At 35.1% G+C, this 18,700-nt stretch overlaps 2 protein-coding genes across 9 annotated transcripts in view; one reads left to right on the plus strand and one right to left on the minus strand.

Moving 5' to 3' along the window:
• LOC131663221 (zinc finger protein 865) overlaps positions 1-14,293 on the plus strand; it is a 59,179-nt gene extending 44,886 nt beyond the window's left edge. For 6 of the 8 annotated variants that reach the window (XM_058933482.1, XM_058933480.1, XM_058933484.1 and 3 more), the window contains exons 5-9: positions 1,971-2,003; positions 2,349-2,689; positions 2,852-2,878; positions 3,391-4,015; positions 4,097-14,292. In XM_058933482.1, coding sequence (XP_058789465.1) covers positions 1,971-2,003; positions 2,349-2,689; positions 2,852-2,878; positions 3,391-4,015; positions 4,097-4,186 — 1,116 coding nt within the window. In that variant the 3' untranslated portion in view covers positions 4,187-14,292. Of the gene's footprint in view, positions 1-1,970; positions 2,004-2,348; positions 2,690-2,851; positions 2,879-3,390; positions 4,016-4,096 lie in introns of all 8 variants that reach the window. The other 2 variants (XM_058933485.1, XM_058933486.1) reach the window with 2 other exon arrangements.
• LOC131663222 (uncharacterized) lies at positions 14,294-18,571 on the minus strand. The gene is made up of 9 exons (XM_058933488.1): positions 18,107-18,571; positions 17,862-17,910; positions 17,483-17,528; positions 17,260-17,390; positions 17,101-17,176; positions 16,195-17,010; positions 15,690-15,972; positions 15,377-15,596; positions 14,294-15,257 (listed from the first exon to the last, which is right to left on the minus strand). The coding sequence occupies exons 1-9, from the start codon at positions 18,144-18,146 to the stop codon at positions 15,197-15,199; spliced, it is 1,722 nt and encodes a 573-aa protein (XP_058789471.1). The 5' UTR covers positions 18,147-18,571; the 3' UTR covers positions 14,294-15,196.
• Between the last annotated feature and the right edge of the window lie 129 nt (positions 18,572-18,700).

Genomic DNA, 18,700 nt, shown 5'->3' on the forward strand with positions numbered 1-18,700 from the left:
AGTAATATTCTACAGCATTTTGAAGATCGAATAGACCATGTAAATTTTTTAACCATATCCTAGAGATGATTTTGATCCAATAGGGCGAAGGCAGCAGAATAAGTGGGCTCTTTGACGACTGTAGTTCGGCTCGCGATATCAACCGAGTTTAGTTTACACTGTGCCAATTGCAGCCTTTTTCAATATCTTCGGTTTTCAGAATTCAACCACATTGTGATGAATATCGAGCGAATAAAATATTTTACAGTGAACAATGGAAAATAAATTTAAAAAATAACGTAATAACGGGCGGAGCGAGTTGCGCTCCGTTTTTAAATTCGTATATACGTGTCATAGAGTTGAGCTGTGCATGCAGGTGCACGCGAGCGACTTGTGAATTGCATTAAACGAGCGACGATAATTAGAGAAGATAACAATTACCGATAGTTTTTATTGGCCGTTTCATTTGTTGAATTGAAATTGATCGTACAGCTATATATATTTCAACAAATAATATACAGGGAGCAATCAGTAGACTTTAAGATTTCTCGGAGAAGTGGAGAAAACATATTCATCATAAGATGCATAATCCCCTAAACTATAATTTTTCACACAGATGCCGCAACCGCCGTTATAGAATATAATTAATGAGAAGGACATGACATATATAGGGACAAATAGACATAATACGTTGATACATTTTATATTGAAATAGCAACTATATTTTTTTAATTACAATACTCTCTGCCTGTATATGATCCACTTTTCCGAGTTACCAGAAAAAAAAACAACAAAAATAGTTATACTAAATAAATATACACATCGTTGTAACAGTGTGACCTTCTTAGATAATCAGGTGCTCGACATAAATATTGATATCTCTATTTCTCGTCGCTCATCAAGACATATACTTACGTTGTGCGTATTACTTGCAAAATCCGATTTATACTGTACCTACCCCGGGTTGAACGCGACTTTTTTCGGTTGTATTTTTCCGATTCGGAACCAACTCGTGTGTGATGTATATGCGGAAGAATGAGAGTGTGCATGCGTAAGAGCGAACAAAACCATGACGAACAAACCAAAACAACAACGTCTCTCGTTTTGCGTGACTTTAGTTGGACGTGGGCTTAATGTGAAAAATATAAAACACAAAAAAAAAAAATAAATAATAAAGATACTTGCTGAATTGGTCGGACTCGTTTCGGCGCGTAGGCAAATTTTTTTTAAATTGTACATTTCTAGCACAATAGAATTACGAGGAAGCAGGGGCAACAAGTCATGTCAAAAACAAAATGATGCTGTTTTTAGAGAAACGTTCTCCAAAGTATGCGCTCGTCGCCCATTTCGAAAACAATGTTATTTGTAAGCGAACAAAACAAACAAACGATCGACTGCTAAGCTGAATTGCGAAGTTGCAGCATCGAGTCTCCAGTGAGGAGGACACTGCAAGCCATTTTATTTTTTTAAACGAGATGATTTATCGTACGGGAGATTCGCTATGTTCCAATAAATAAAGTTTTCTTTTTCGGCCTGGCAGTTGCATTGATCCTCGATGCTCTGGACTCGAAAGTAATTCTCGCGCGAAGCTTGTGTACGAGCACTGTTACCTCATTGGTCATCGTACGGGAAAACAAATAAAGAGACGAGTTTCTTTCGGTTCTTAGAATCTTAGAATCTTCATGAACGAATGCATATCATAGTTGTAAATTAACAATTTGTGAAATAAAAAACTGCAAACTGTTTGTGTTAACGTTATGTTTTCAAGTTTTTTGATTTTCATATGCCCTTTTCATTCCTATATATAGATCCTCTTGCTCATTAGTGTAGTGCACGCAAAGACTTGTTATTACAATAATTTCCAAAACTACAGCTTCGTATTTTTGGCAAATAAATTTTGTGCTTGACAGTAAAGTTAGTTTTTCTTTATAAGACGCTTAAATATCTGATGCTCTTGTAAATCGAATATTATTTCTATTTCTCTGCCGAAGATATTTGGTCCAACGATCGCTCTGTCAACCAATGTAAGTATACGAATGTAATATGTAAGTTACCGACTTGTAAGAACGGCGAGCCGCTATTCCGGAGTAAAAGAAATCATTCGCGAGGAATCGTCACTCGGAGGAATTTTCAACGAGCTTTCAGCCGGTAGCCGACGTAATGCAATGATTAATATGTGTGGCAATATCGGTGGCACACGATTGTCTCGTTTGCACGCTGACACGAGCAGCGCACGATTAGCAATGATCGCGTAGCACGATTAGCAACGAGCCATGAGAAATACAAAAGGTCGCGAGAAATCGATAACGAAAACTGAAGGATAAAGCAAGCGGCCTACCGCGGCTACCACTTCCGAATGTTGTGCACAGGTATCGCTAGCCCTAGGCCTGGAGTCGTCCGGCTGGGCCGGCCTGGCGGCCGCGGCGGCGGCGGCCGGCGAGCTCGAGGGCGGGCCGTCCTCGCTGCTGTCCTCGGCGGGCTTCGCCGCCGGCCTCGCCGGTCTGGCCAGGCGCTGCGGCGTCTGCCTGGCGAGCTTCCCGTCCAGCTGGCTGCTCGAGCAGCACGCCATCCTGCAGCACGACGGCCGGGCCTACGACGAGAAGCCGTTCACCTGCGAGCAGTGCGGCCAGCGCTACCGCTACCGCTCGGCCTACGTGAAGCATCGCGAGCAGAACCATCGCGCCCGGCTGCCCGCCGAGAAAACCTTCACGTGCGTATCGCTCTCTTTCTATCTCCTCTTCACGCCCTTTCTCAATTACCTCAACTCTTTTTGTGTCGTGTGCAATCCTTTCGCAATTCGACGACTCGCCGATTCTCGTTGCGTTGGCCGACTCTCCTCCCGCAAACGCATCCCCCTGCATTGAAATGACAGGTGTGACGTATGTGGAATGCAATTCAGGTGAGAGCTTACAGGTCATTCTCGTGATGTTAGCTTGCGCGCCGCCTCCAACTAAAAACTGTAAAAACTGTGCGCAAAGTGTCCGAGCTATATATCGGCCTCTTGCGTGCACATTACGATGCTTTATTAACAGCAGCTCTACCGGGCGACGCTGAATACTTTACGTCTGACTCTATGTATGTTTCTTCTACTGAAATAGAGCTATGCCGTCATGCGATGACGAGGCTAAGTGAAAAGCTCGCGTATTCCCATTGAAAATGCCTCGTTTCGATTCTATGTGCACGCGCGTTAAAAGTACAACGAGTGTCGTATATTTCGATAAAAGCATAATTTTCCATGAAAAGTCTTTCCTCGCGCGGGCCGTAACGTTGCAATACATCGATCACGCGATTTATCTCGGAAATACTCGCACGTCGAGCACGTCGAGCACGGCGGCAGAGATAATGGTCGTCGGGAAAAGCCAGGGCTCGGCCTGAATTGGATTACAAGGGAGGTGGTCGATGGCTTTGCAGATACCTAAAGTCATTTAAAAAGCACCGGCTGAACCACGCGCTGGAGCGACTGCGCGCCCCGTCGGCGAGCGGCGCCGGGGATTCCGGGAGCCTGACCGCCGAGTGCAGCGACCAGGTGACGAGCACGGGCGAGCCGTCGCAGCAGGACGCGAGCAGCGCCGGCGACGCGAGCCCGATGCAGCTGGACGCGGAGGAGCCCGAGCAGGCCAGCCCGGTGGACTGCAGCCTGCGCGAGGAGGCGGCCTGCTCGGAGACGGCGAGCCTCCAGGAGAACGCCAACGAGTCGGCGCCGGAGGCCGGCTCCGAGTCCCGTCCCGGCAGCCCCGACGAGGACGCCGGCGAGCGCGCCACCATCAGCGTCGCGGCCGCCGTCGCCAGCACGAGTCTGAGCCTGCTGGCGGCCAGCCGGCAGTCGTCGCACCACCACCAGCACGAGTCGGCCAGCGAGCGCCGGGAGCGCCGCTTCGCCTGCCAGTTCTGCGGCAAGTGCGTGCGCTCCAAGGAGAACCTCAAGCTGCACGTGCGCAAGCACACCGGCGAGCGGCCCTTCGTCTGCCTGTTCTGCGGCCGGGCCTTCGGCGGCAAGAGCGACCTCACGCGCCACCTGCGCATCCACACCGGCGAGGTAGGTATCTCGCGGCTAGTCAGCGCCACTCGGCTGCCACCCGTCACGCGATAATCCCGCACCAACGTTGTCATTTGTCAGCGGCCGTATCACTGCGAGATGTGCGGTAAGTGCTTCGCCCGCGCCGACTACCTCTCCAAGCACCTCACCACCCACATACACCAGCGCTGAGGAAGGCCCGATCGCTAGTTGCCCCAACGCCCCAGTCACCGTCGCTGATGAGCTCGCTCCAGCCGGACTCGCGCCTGGACTTTCGGCTTTGCCGCTCGTTCTTTTCTTCTCCTTCTAGTTTCTTTGACTAAAGCGTCGTTGCGAAACATTGCTTTACACAACGAAAGCCAAGCCAAACGAATTTGGGGCAATGAGCGATATTAAATATAAAGCTAAATAAATATGGATCGAAGCCACAGAGACGCATAGTCGTACTCTCGACGCGCCTATGCTCGAGGCTATAGTGAGAATAAGAAAATAATGTGATAAGGGTAATTAAGCCAAAGAGAGCGCGACTTTGCGCAGATTAAAGATTTTAGTCGTGTTTAATGGACTTTGTTCCCGGTACGTCGTCCTCTAATTTAAAAATACACACGGCTCACTTGCGGAATGATCGGCTGATAAACACTTCTCGCCAGTTCAGTTTATATACTGTGATTATATTTTTTAAGCATCCTCTTTCCGAAAAGCCCATAGATTGGTTTATTTTAGTCATCAGCGGAGTTTTCCCATTGCAGATCGAAATCATTTTTTCACGAGGTTTTACCGATTCACATTGTGATTGATACTGATATATAAGTACGTATATAAGTTTTATGTGATACTGCATGTGCCAACATTTTTGAGGAAAAAAAAAAACAGTGAACCAAGTGCAATTGATTTAGGGCGTCACTAATGTAATAACAAATAAAAAAAGGTAAACATAAACAGGTACGAATATAGCCGTAAACGTTAGTAATCCTGATCGCGGGGCAAAGATTATAATAGAAGCGCAATAAAGCTGGAAAAACTGCGAGAAGTCGCCGCTCATTCCGAAAGTCAGCATAGACAGCAAGCCACCGAGTAATCCGACTTGGCCGCCCGTGCGCGCGTGAAAGACGTCACTCGAGAGAACACAAGTATAAGGCCTATGTACAACCAAAGACAGGCGCGCGCGCGCACGCACACTGTGTAATAGTGTCGTACAACGCACACGCGAAATCACGGCTAGGCGTCTTTATACCCTTTCGAGTAGGATGAAAGTTTGCAACAAGTGAGGCGCGGAATGTCGAGCGACGTAACTTGCAGCTTGAGAAAGTAAAGCCGCCCGCGGAGAGCGGCCAACTTTGCGCTTGAAACTTAGCTCGAGCGTGCCGAGCTTGCGCTAATCCTGAGCAAAACCTCGGCCCGGGAGATCGTCAAAGGGAGAAGCCCAAATCCGGCTGCTACACCCTCTCTCAGTCGATATTTATTTGCCCGCTCTTTCAAAGTACTTCCCTTCCGATTCCCTTTCTTTGGCACGCTCGACTTCCAAGCGACCACACAAGGACGCGCGTATCTGGTGCTCGAGAAGCCGCCCGAACTCTCATTTCAAAGTCGAGATTTGGACTTCGAACTTTGCCTGCAAGATGCGTCGCGGCTACGTGTGTGCATGCTCGATTTCGCGCCGAGCCGTATCGACTGAGATATATGCGAAATCGCACAACCAGCAATAAACAGACCTCGTATTAGCAGATTCTATCGTTAACTCCGTAGCGCGGTTTTAGTGATGCTTTCATCTGGAAAATAGTGACTGCTAGATTGTCGACAGTTTTTTAACGTGACATCGAATGTATGCAGAGGAGTGGATTAAACAAAGGTAATTAGTCGAGCAACCAAAGTTTTCAAAGTTCTTCTCCGAGTCGAAGGGACACTATTGTTTTTCAATGTAATGCCAAGCTGCCGAACGTACTTGGATAATTATTTGATGCGAAGAGCTATGTAGTTCTGTGATCGCAATAACAAATTCATATGAAAGCCACTTTCGCGAGTCAGAAATGTTTTTCAAATTAGTGGAATTCGATTAATTATACCGTATGCGTCCGATTGATCCCTCCATAATCGAAAATGACACAAGGCCAGATAGTTAGTAATTTCGTTTCTCATTTAGGCGATAATATTAATAGTCAAACTACAGTCCAAAGATTCTTTACGAACGATTAAACCAAACGAAATAATTACGGAAAACGAATGCTGCAACGAACTAAACCCAAGGATTACAATGGATTTTGGTACTCCTTAAATACATAGCACCCTTCTTCGTTATCGCTATGTGGTAGTTGATACATGTATTATTGAATTGAAAACCGATTCCGTGACGAGCGATAAAGAGAATAGATCTTCTGGTGGATTCGAGTAAATAATTTGCATCGAAACTTTCTGTAGTCCAATTTCGTATACACTCGAGACACTGAAATTAAATATTAATTAAACATTTTTGTATTAGCTGTCTTTGTAATAATAAGCGAAAAAAAGCAATATACTCTTATCGATCTTTTGAAAACTCAAAAACGTATTCATTTCACTCTATTAATGAAACCACAAAACATTATCAGGTTAAAAAATTATTTTGATCCTGCGGAGTTTAAGCGTTCTTTAGCATTGTTAAAGAATACGAAAAAGCATGTATTGAGATTTTATTTACGACGATAAGAAATGATAAATTATTTTATTGTTAAAAATTAGTTTTTCGATGCCTAATAAAAAAATAAGTCGCGCGTCGCGGAACATCAGGGCATTTAAATCACATTTTAATAATTAGTCATTTATATTATATGCAACACCAAATAACTTAATGTGGGAAATACGGAATAAATTATATATTATTATGGACACGATGAAAAGTCTAATATTATATGACGATGATATAATATTATACATAAAGATATATTTAATGAATGTTCCTATATTTGTACTAAATGTAAGAACGTATGCATAATAAGTGTATTATATTAATATTCGATGGTGATTTAAAATTTTTACAAAATTATTAGTACTGTTTAGAATGTAGTTTCCAAAGGAACTTTAGTGTACAGTAGTTAGAAAAAATGGTTCATCAACAAGAAAAAGGTTTTCGCGGTCTCAGAAAACATTACATTTTAATAATGTTGCAGTTGATATCAATTGCTTTTACCTAATATTGAACTTTAATGCTTAATATCGTGGGCAAATTTGAAGCAGATATACAACGCCAATACATGTGATTCAGATAAAAAAAATTGTTAGGAAACTTTTTTTGCAGTACTATTAAATAAAACAATTATAATAATTGAACGGGCTGTCAATTACGTCTTTATCTATCGCCATAATTATTACTAAAATACTTAATATCTGCTCAAGTATAACAATTGCAATATTATAAAATTACTCAAACCAAAACTTTATTAAACTTATTTTAAAGCCGCACTTTTTATTCAAATTCAGAATCAGCCAAACCGAAGGCAGAGATGCTTACTTAAGGACATAATACCCGAAAAATTGTGCTTTTAGCTGCTTTAAAATTGAATTCAACGAATTTTATAAAATATTGCATTTTCAACATTATAGATAAAAATAACTTTCTGCAATTTTAAGCTTAATGCGGCATGATATTATTTGTTATATAAGTATCTCTGCTTTTTAACTTGTACAAAACCGATTAAATATGGAAAAGCGGGTAATAATAAATTAAGTTTTAAATGCGTAAACATGAAACAGCAAATTCCGGAGTGAGTTGGTCGTGTGTAAGCATGATAGCGTCGCGAGGGTCTTCCTATATTGACTGAACGATCAGATGTGATATACGCGTAAGAAGAAAAATGTCGATAATTATTAGTTATGTCAGTTACATAATAATGTGCTGCCTGATCGTACTTTAGCAAATTATTAACTGTGAAAACAGTTTTAATTTAACCCAGCCGCGAGTACGTGCAACAAAAATTTTAAATTAATCATTCGGTTAAAAATTTTAAGCGTTCTCAATATTTAGATTAGATTAATGTACATGCGAAAAAAATTAAAACATAGTATTTGAAATGATATCAACATATAAATAAAACATTTTTTTTCTTTGATCAATCATCCAATGTCAAATGGTACAGCTGCGTAAAAATAATTTGAGAAAATTGTTTGTTTAAATATATACAATCTTTTGAGATGATGAAGCTTTACAAATGTTATGAAATTCGTTGTTAATAAAGTATCAATTGATTATTTTTAAATACTTTAGCCGCTCTAGAAATAAATTACCAAAATATAATAATTTGAAAATAATTTAGTATTTGATTTTTTGCACAAACTTTGTTAACGTCAATTAGAAAATATTTTTGCAATAAAAACAATAAAAAGCGTACACAATTTTGAAAATGTGCCCAAATGTTCACTATTTTATATATGTATATGTGGTTTTTAAAAAGTTGATATGATCATGGGAGATTGATTTCCACTGCTCCGTCTCATTGTATGTGATATTCCATAAATTTTTAATGCTTTACTTAAAAACTATACAATATGCTCAATCTTTAAAGAAAATCGTAATTTTAAAATAAATTAGAATCCATACATTGCACTATAGTTACGAATAAAAATTTATCAATTAAAAGTTAAAACATAACATAACACGCAGTTCAATAAAAGTTAATTGAAACTATAAGATCTGCTTTACTAATAAGTTTCAACAAAAAAATTATGCCAGCGAGTACAAATTTTCGATGACCTTCTGGAACAATATCAGTTTTTATCATTAATTTATTTCTAAAAACTTAAATATCGCGTAATTTAAAAAAAATCAACAAACATATTGTTCTTCTGTGCAATTAATGCAATGACACGTACATTTCTTTTGATCCTCGATGTCCGTTAGTTTCAAAAAATAAGATTTTTCAATAAAATAAAAAAAAATGTTTATAGAATAAAATGAATGAATGTATTTCAGACAGTGTATAAATATTTTTAACTTCTTCCTCTCAAATACTTTTGTCTTTTCTAAATAAACTTCTCGGTGTTCTTTCGGTGTCTAATCTATCCTAGTAGAATAGATATTATATAACTCCACGTCTCTTATCCTATGAAAAAAACTATCGAGAGTAAGTAAGAAAAGTCTTTAACACTTCCCCAATGTCTGTGTTACCATGCAAATTTTAATGGGCGGATTTTGCAGTGAAGTTGCAAAATATACTGGCGCTATGAATACCCCATCTCATAGAAAAGAATTTACTTAAAATTAAATAACACTGTATGAATTCTGTTTAATCTAAAAAAAATATTTTACATGTTTTAATCACAATATAAGATTGAAAATTTAATTGCCAGCAATTATTAATCTAGAACAGAAATATAACGTAAATCGTATTCGAAAAACAAGGTGCCAAGAAATGATTTTGACTTTCTCAACAGAATATGCCTTTCATTGCAAAAAATATGATAATCTGTCCATAACTAAGGAAGAAAATCTTTTAGCTGTTTCATTTCATAAATAGTTTTAATATACACATAATGAAAATCATATATACTACTTATATTTTTTATCTATTTTAACATCAATATTTAATCTTCATTATTGAATAAAAAATTTAAATTAACCAACATGAATAAAAAAATATTGATGCAATCAGATCTATTTTCACGTTAAGAAGTTCAATCAATGACAAGAATAGTAAAAACAACGGGATAAAGTTAAATAAAAGTTAACAATCTAAATTTCATACGACCAAAACGTATGCAAAAACCCAAAGTGCAAATACTATATGATAATATTTTTAGTGTGGTATTTGTTACTACAGCATAAAATGGAAATAAAAAATTATTCTTACATACAGTGGAAAGGCAGAAATAACTAGATAATGATGTATTTTTATTTTGGTTACTAAAAATAAAATAAATATACGGGATGCTTGAAAATATCGCCAAGCTGATAACGACGATCGAAATTTTCATTCGTGGCAATAATTGCATATATTTAGCACTCAAACAAGTAAAAGAAAAATTTTGCAACCGCTCTGCCAAACAGCAATATAACTAGGTGAACTGTACGAAATAGTGCACGTTGAAAATATGCAAAAAATACAACATTGTTGGGTGACTGTATTATCGTCGTTTATCGTACCTATAACTAAATATATTACATGTGCATACATATAGTAAATATGTTACGGGGTGCAGATTGCAGCGCGCGGGGATCGCGAATGAGATAAAAGCGACTGGCTCTCGAATGCGTCGTGCACGAAAAAGCCCGAGAGAGGAAGGGGGCTATCGGCGTTTTACTTTTTCGCTCAGGTATAGATATAATGTTATGGTCGCAAATGACGTATAAAGTTTTATACTGTCTGATCGACGCGCGTTGCAGCGACTTCAACATGGATGTTAGAAATATTTTTCAACTTGTACTAAATGTGATAATTGATGAATTGACAATGAGCAATCCAACTGTAATATATAAATATTATATTATCTATATAAGTATATATATATACACATAAAAATATTATATATATATATATACACATATATGAATGTCGATGTCTATCGTACAAATTGTAAACATACATTATTATATACCTATAAGTTTAATTCTATAGCTATATGTCTCGGTGGAATTTTGAAAAAAGTCCTTACAGAATAAATACCGTAAAAAGCGCATATAGATTTGTACGCTGGATATATGAAGCTGTGCATCAGATAAAAGCTGTGAAGGCTTGGCCAAGAATTTGTCTGAGCAGCGAACCCTAATATATAGGTATGTAGTTATACCAGCGATGACAAGTAAATTGATAATTTACAATTCGCCCATTTGCGCGACAGTGCGATATGTTAACGTATGCCTAATCTGTCCCACAATAAGCCTCTACCAGATGCTGTGACTTTTTATCTTATTTCCATCTCGATATCTACGTTTCTATCGTTCAACTTCTATTGCAAACCTAAAAATTATTCGTATTCGTGAAAATTATTATTAAACACAATTCAGATTTTTACACGTGTTAAAAGAATAACTAGCTAATGGAAATAACGATATTACATATATCAATACTAATTATATAATGAATGTTGAAAATCCACTCTATACTCAGTGCATGAATATGAATATGAATTATTAAGTATATCATAATTAAAATGAAGACAGATACGTAATGAGAAAACAATAATTTTTAGGTCTAACGAGGGCAATTTCAAGTCTTGAGAATCCATTCCATTCTAATAAATGATGCGGGCATCTCCTTAACCAACTCGAAATAATTTTTTAGATAGTTACGTAACAATCTGTTTGTGGCACTAGAGCTAGGAGTTGACAAATACAAAATGTCACAGCATCCGGTCTTGAGCCGATGACCTAAAGATTTTAATTAGTACTAATACAATAGACTTATGAAGCTATTGTATCAAAGGTACTCGATACAAATATAAATATATAAATATACGTAAATATTGTATAATCAATTGTTGTCTACAATATGACGTTATTTTTCTAATTCATATTCAACTGTTATGATATTGTTGAAGGACGAGTACATCGAATTTTAGAGAAACGATAACAAGTTTCCTTACCATTCGCCTCTAAATACAGAAATAATTGATGTAAAGACGAACGGCGATTGGTCTTAGAATGCGCAACGACATAATATACTTTAATCTATCAGAGTGTGCAAAAGTCAAGTTTAAAAACAATTGCACTAAAAACGTTAAACGTATAGAGAGGAGAAAAAACGTGGCCGAAGAAAGTATAATATTAAATAAAATAGAGAGTAACGTAAATGAAGTTTTTATTCTAAGTTTCGATTGAACAATTCAACGAAAAAATATTACTAGTATAAGAAATGCTAACAATAATAATAAGAAACGAAGAGCAGAACGCGTAATTAGATATTATGAAAGACGCATAAGTAATAAAAGAGTGTACAGAAGTTAACTGTGAAAAAAAAAATTCGATGGTGCCAATAATTTTTAATATAATGTAGTATGATTGACATTGACAAGTTCGAAACAAATATACTCCTCATTAGACGAGTTACTAGAGTGTTACGCAAGATAACGTTCGGCAAGTCGAAAGACACTCACAAGAATCTCGTGTATTATACATAGCGCATCAATGGTGCATTGCGTAAATAACAAAAAAAGTTTAATGTAAATCCGTTGAATTTAGTCAATTCACAGTTCTGGCATTCGTCGGTCAATTCATAAAATTTCTCATGGCAATCCAATATGAATGCGATAGTATTAATCTAATGGAAAAACAACGAACGAATAACCATGGGAACCTTGTGTGCGTCATAATTATTAATTAGCTAAAAATGTCAGCTTTGGCTAAAAGGTTTTCTACTCAGCAGTTTATCTAAATTATTGTTGTAGAATCAAACTTAGGTTTGATTATGTTTTTATATCGAGATTGCTTGAACTATTAGGTAATTAATAATGTGTTTTTTGTAATAACATTTTGTATGGTTTGTATTGCGACTAACATCGAGTTTCAAGTGTTTATTTAATTGTATTATTTATATATATAGCACATACGTGAAACGTACGTTTTATGCAAGCAGAAAAGATTTACGTACTAAAATTACTAATTACCAATTAAATTGTTTTGTAATGTAGTACATTTCTATTAAAAAATTAGAAACTTTAAGTGTCGGAGTTAAATAACGGAGAAATAGTAATTCGGATAAATAAAATTATATTACTTATTTATTAATTTGAAGTAGATAACAGATTTAACAGATTATTTTGCATAAAGCCCGAGTTAATCTTATTGAGATATGTCGTAGGAAAATTTCAATAAAGTAAAGTAAGATATGTGGTTAAATAGTGAAAGAAACATGCGGTGGCCTGGGGCGATTGATTTTTTAATGCTCGCTAACGTTGCGATGCTGTCGCGAGGAAGTACCGTATTTTTTGTAAGACGCGAAAATGCGTCAGATTGCAGATTGTGATAAACTGCAATCTCGTGAAGAAATATGACAAAGCGCTCATGTAAAAAAAAAACATATATTTGTATATTTCGTTTTTGTATGAACTTTATTGTACAAAATTGTATTTCTTAAGAATTGTGCGGGTGATGAATCAACCACCTTTTCTCATAACGCCGTCGCTATAGTTGTTGCTAATGTTGTCAATTTATTTTTCGTTTGTTCTTATTTTCTTTTTTATAACATTTTGTTTTTATGTTATTGTATGCATGTACGATCGTATGTTATACATTTGAATCAGAGCAATAATGAGTGCGTTATAAGTAGAACTGGGCTATACAGAACATGAATAGAATTCTTCCGATCGAGTTCAGTCGTATGCAAAAAATGTAAAGTTACTAAAGTCAAAAAAGACGAATCAAAGTTTTTTACACAACGTTATTACATTCACTTCAATTGAATTGAAATATACATATTTTGATGGACTTATAAAAATTTTTTCCAGAGAAAGTCCAAATGTTATTACCGAATTATTTATTTTCTTTAATGCTTTCTTTTTCAATTACAATTCTCTATACAACCAGCAAGAAAAGTATTGGAGTAATTTTTTGATCATTTTTGATGGCATGGAAGCCGATTTCATCGAAATTTTATATATTATTTGAAAATAATTAAAAAAAGAATGAAATGTATGTTAAAAACCATTGAAAACTTTTTGAAATGACTTGTATAAACTGTTTATACAATGTCTTCGTTGACTATATTGAAAAGTCAAAGTCAGCTAAATACACGTGAAATTTTATAAGATTTTTACAGAGCCACAGAGAATTCCCTTCTATCGTGAAATCATGATTAGAATGTTTTAGACTTGAGATGTTATTTCTCGCGCTCCCTCTAATCAAGAATTAAAAATTAACAATTAGATTGTCTCTAAATTTCGGAATGTTGACTTTCACTTTATCTGTCTACGATGACACGTATAGCGCCACGAAGCCAATGCCTACAATGAGCATCTATAAAAATAAAAAAATACAGTTAACAGTAAAGTTTAATGATGCGTATTGTATCGGCGACTGTTATTACTTGTCTCATACCGTTAAACGTATATCAGTGTCGTGGATTAAAAAAATTAAGGTAATGAAACAAAAAAACTTAATAACATAAAAAGAGCAGCTGAGCTCCTCGGTGTTGTGAGTATACATACTCGTTCCTAGCAACTCGTATGATGATTATTACTCATACTTCTCATAACATTACATTGATCTACTTTACTCTATTTAGTCTTAAAAAAAATAAAGAATGCATTCTGTCCAATCTGTAATTTACTATTGTCTTATTCATTTATACCCAACCAGTAACAAATATAACATTATATATTAAAATTTTTTGGAAGTACAGGTGAATTACATTACAAAGTACAGTTTTTAGAAAATGTGTTCATTTTATTCTTATTTATTTTTAATGATATGAATCTATTGTATCATAATTTCCAATTTGTCTAATTTAGTTTCAATAATTCCTGATAATCACATTTGCCTGCAATTATAATTTTTAATATTTAAGGTTTATAAACAATTTACATGATGGTGATTAAACTGACCTCTATTAATTTTTTTGTCTTTTAAAGGCGATGAATATGAATAATTCGTAATATATAATTTCATTTGATTCTACTTGCAAACTATAGCTTAATACGCTGATTGAATAGACATAACACTTTGAATAATGTTTCACTATATTTTATAATCCAACTATTCTAATATTAAACATTCAATAATTGTATGTACGTAAAACATCAAATGTAAATGGAACTTACAAGATCTGAAGTTAGAGTACTTAAATTTAATAATGAAACAATTTAGCACCATATGCAGAAAATTCATATACCATGTCAATTAATAAGTCATTACGAAAGTTAATTTTAATTGTTATACAGGCAAAAAAAAGGGAGAGAGAACGAAATTATATAGTCAGTCTTTGAGTGTTCAAATAATCAAGTCTTTAATGGGAACCTTGACAGTAGCCCGCTACCACGTGAAGTGTCGAAATGCTATTAAATTGTTATTATGAAATGCATACGTTTTTCACAAAAAAGGAATAATAAATCGTTTTTTAAATTTTTGTAAATAAAAAAAATTAATTAAGCGATTAGATTAGAGGTAGCATAAATAGTTTCCATACTCGTTTAGTTAAAAAATGTATAAAAAGTTGTTATTAATATCTAGATTAAACATTTCATATAAAAGAATAATAAAAACAGATAGAAACAATCTAAAAAGCGTAGCTGCATTCTGTTTCATAAGCGAACTTTTAAGTCCTCCATACGCTGTTTTATTCTGCGATGCATTTCTTTGTATCTGTAAAAAATTTTAAATTAACAAAATAATTAATAACAATAATAATAAATTAATTAATTAATAATTAATCAATAACAAATATATATAAAATAAAATAGTTTTAAAAAGGGGAGACATACTTTTCTTTCAACATAATAATTTGTCTCTCTTCTTCATAATGATAACGCTGCAGAATATTTTGACACTCAGCCAAAGACAAATTAAGAAACTGAGCAACATCAGAGCTTATTTCGGGTGTTGAAAGTTTATCGACTAAAAACAATCGAGTAATATTTTCATGTGGACCCAAGATAACTCGAACTTCTAACGGATACTCGTCTTCTCTGAGTCGGCGTTGTTCTATTGAAATAGATAAAAATTGGCAATAACTTTAATTGTCATTGTAAAAATTGCATAGATTTTCACATTTAATATTAAAAATTTAATATTTACCTCCGTTATCTCGTACAACAAAGAGTGCAAAGTTGTCAGGTTTAGCATCAACTTTGTATTTGTCTAACATGAGATTAATTACCTCTTGAGTGTTGACTAAACTTGTTACCCACACTGACATTTGTGATCCATGAGGTGGTGTAAAAAAGCTAGTTTCTCGATTATAAAAATGCCCGTTAATTGAACAACGTCGTTTAAGACGATTACGTGATTGCCGTCTAGCTCCTGGTCTTCGTCTTATCGCTGTTGAGCCCTGCTTACGACGCAAAACAACTCCATCCAACTGAAGGATAATGATTTGTTGAGTAAATCTTCAAAATACCTGAACTTTATGTGATTAAGCATGAAGTTATAATAACACGGTACAAATGATATAATAAAATGAATTCATAAAATAATTAACGAAAATAATTTATTTTACGAAAGAAAAAAATTAAATAAACAGAACAAAATTAAATATAAAATGACTTGTTACTCTTATTTATAAGTTCTGTTAAAATCTTACCTCCAATCCACTGTCAGTTGACATTGTCATGTTGTCATCGTCACGGAAATGCAAAGAACTTACAGAATCTATATCGCTGTCTGTTCGATGCCTTTGCAGACAATCTGGTCCAGACATTGAACGATTTAAACCCTTTTCTACCCAACTATCTTCGTCACTAATTGATTGTGTACTTGCTGAATTTTTGTCTAAACTATCAAAATATTCAACTCTACGTAAAGCGCCATTTTTGTTAAGCGATTCATTGTAGTTAGGAGTATCTGTATTTGAAGAGCTGCTTATACTATGAGTGGGTGTACTATTCACACTATTATCTTTGATTTTACCATTACTCGATTCTGTATTAGGACTACTAGGTTCTGAAGTGTCTACACTTGATTGTATTGACAACGAGAAAGGTGTCTCAAGGTTACTGGAATATGAGCTCATTGATGGAAGACTTTTAGGCATGGTCTGATAAAGTTTTTCACCATCTTCACCTTTGTGCTTTATTTGCAATAAATCGTCCAATTCATTCCATTCCATTTTTTTAACATTAAGCTTCATAGGCAGTGTTAGACTTTTAATGTGATCAGGAGATGCTGAAACTGAATTTGATTCTGTTTCTATTTGACTATTGTTTGGAGATGAATCTTTTGATTCTTCATTTTTACTTTTTTCAATTTCTATTTTATCCCCTGGATAACTTCTTCTACATGAATTTTTATGCCGAGCTGTAACTACAGTTCTCTGATCATCGTCTTCTTTTAAATGAATAACACCTCTTACACCCCAATAAATTCGTAAAGCGCCTTCCAAAATCAATCGTCCATTCACCTAAGAAAGAAAAAAAAGACATTATGCAAATTTGAATTAAAAAGTTAATGTAATGATGAAATATATACTCCAATTATTATTTTTATATACCTCACGACTTCTAATTCCACCACTTTTTCCTTCGTAATATTGGTTGAAAATTTTGAGTTTTGATTCCAAGTGTGATCTGTTAAAAATGTATACAATTAAACATTTTTTTAAGCTTAATACAAAAATGTTATAAATTACAATTAATAAATATTTTTTTACCTTGGTAATGATGAGCGAGATTCTTTTTTGCCAAAACTTGTATGAGATTCAACTCTTGTACCATGGCCAAACAATTGTGGACCAAATAATGCTCCATAGCATGGCACATGGCAGTAAGGAACTCCTTTATGCTATAAACAAAAAAAATTTTTAATTTAGACATATTTGCTATATATTTGATTGAAAATATGCTCTGTATTCTGAAATTATTACAAATACTAACCTCAGCATGTTGACCAGGATTTAATCTTTTTCCACATTCTTCGCACCTATTCATAAAAAGAATTTAAGGAATAAAATAATTTAATGATCAAGTAACATTTATCACAAATATATTTTATTAATATAAATTTAGAATATCTGTAAAACTGTATGTATTGTCTGTGAAGTTAATTAGTCTAGTTTAATAAGAAAATAAAAAAAATATTTTTATATTCACCAATTTTTCTGATATTCTCTTTACGTTTAATAACGTAATTCAAGTATTTCGATATATACAATATTAATTTTTAAAGGTTTTTGTTCCATATCTTGACTAACAATTTCTTAAGATTCTTTTAGTTAAATTAAAAGTTCTAACGTTGTATCATACTTGCACTAACCTCAAGCATTCGGGATGCCAATCGTATCCCAGTGACTGTTTGCGTTCCGCTATTGATAAAACGTAAATGATTGCATTATACGTTAAAATAATTAACTTTTATTGATTTCAATTGATACTTTATAGTTATAATTAACATATTTTGAAAATCTTTTTGTTTACATAAAAAATTTAAAATAATGAGTGATCCTTTAGTACAAAGAAATAGAAATGAAATTATTACCAAAATATTATTAATTTACATACCAAAATAGACGGGCTTTCCACACTTGTGACACTTCCACATGACAGTAAGTTATTTGTTTATAAGTTTTTTTATTTTTTTCAGTATATTCAAAGCAAAAAGTCATTACGTGTGTGATCTCTCTACAATGTCATATTTCTTGCCTTTAGCGTAATTTGTTATAGATTAAAAGATAGAATTTACGAAATGCAAGTCTATTAATTTTCCGCCAAAGTTAATGAACTGTGTATAACTTATATTTATTATAATTTCTACTTTCTTGTAAGCTTCAAGGAGACTTGAGAGTGTGTGTGCGTGAAAGCGTGAAACATATGCACAGTATGTCTTGGCAGAGATTATGTGTTGGATCTGTCTCATGCACTGTGCAGTGCAACACAAAGACGACTCGCGATTATAGTTAGACTATATATCTTTGTATACTAATGCACTTGATAATGATGAATCACGTGATCGCGACTATAAGCCATTGAGCCATGTTGATGGATCACGAATGTTTGAGCTTTCGGAGCAGCGAGTAGCGACCTTGCTATTTGTTATTGTATGCCGGACGCCCGGACATTAATTCGCAACCCGCGAAGTTCAAAATCTGAATTATT

Source organism: Phymastichus coffea, unplaced genomic scaffold (genome assembly GCF_024137745.1).
Source record: "Phymastichus coffea isolate CEN01 unplaced genomic scaffold, Cenicafe_Pcof_1.1 PCOF00031, whole genome shotgun sequence".
NCBI lineage: Eukaryota > Metazoa > Arthropoda > Insecta > Hymenoptera > Eulophidae > Phymastichus > Phymastichus coffea.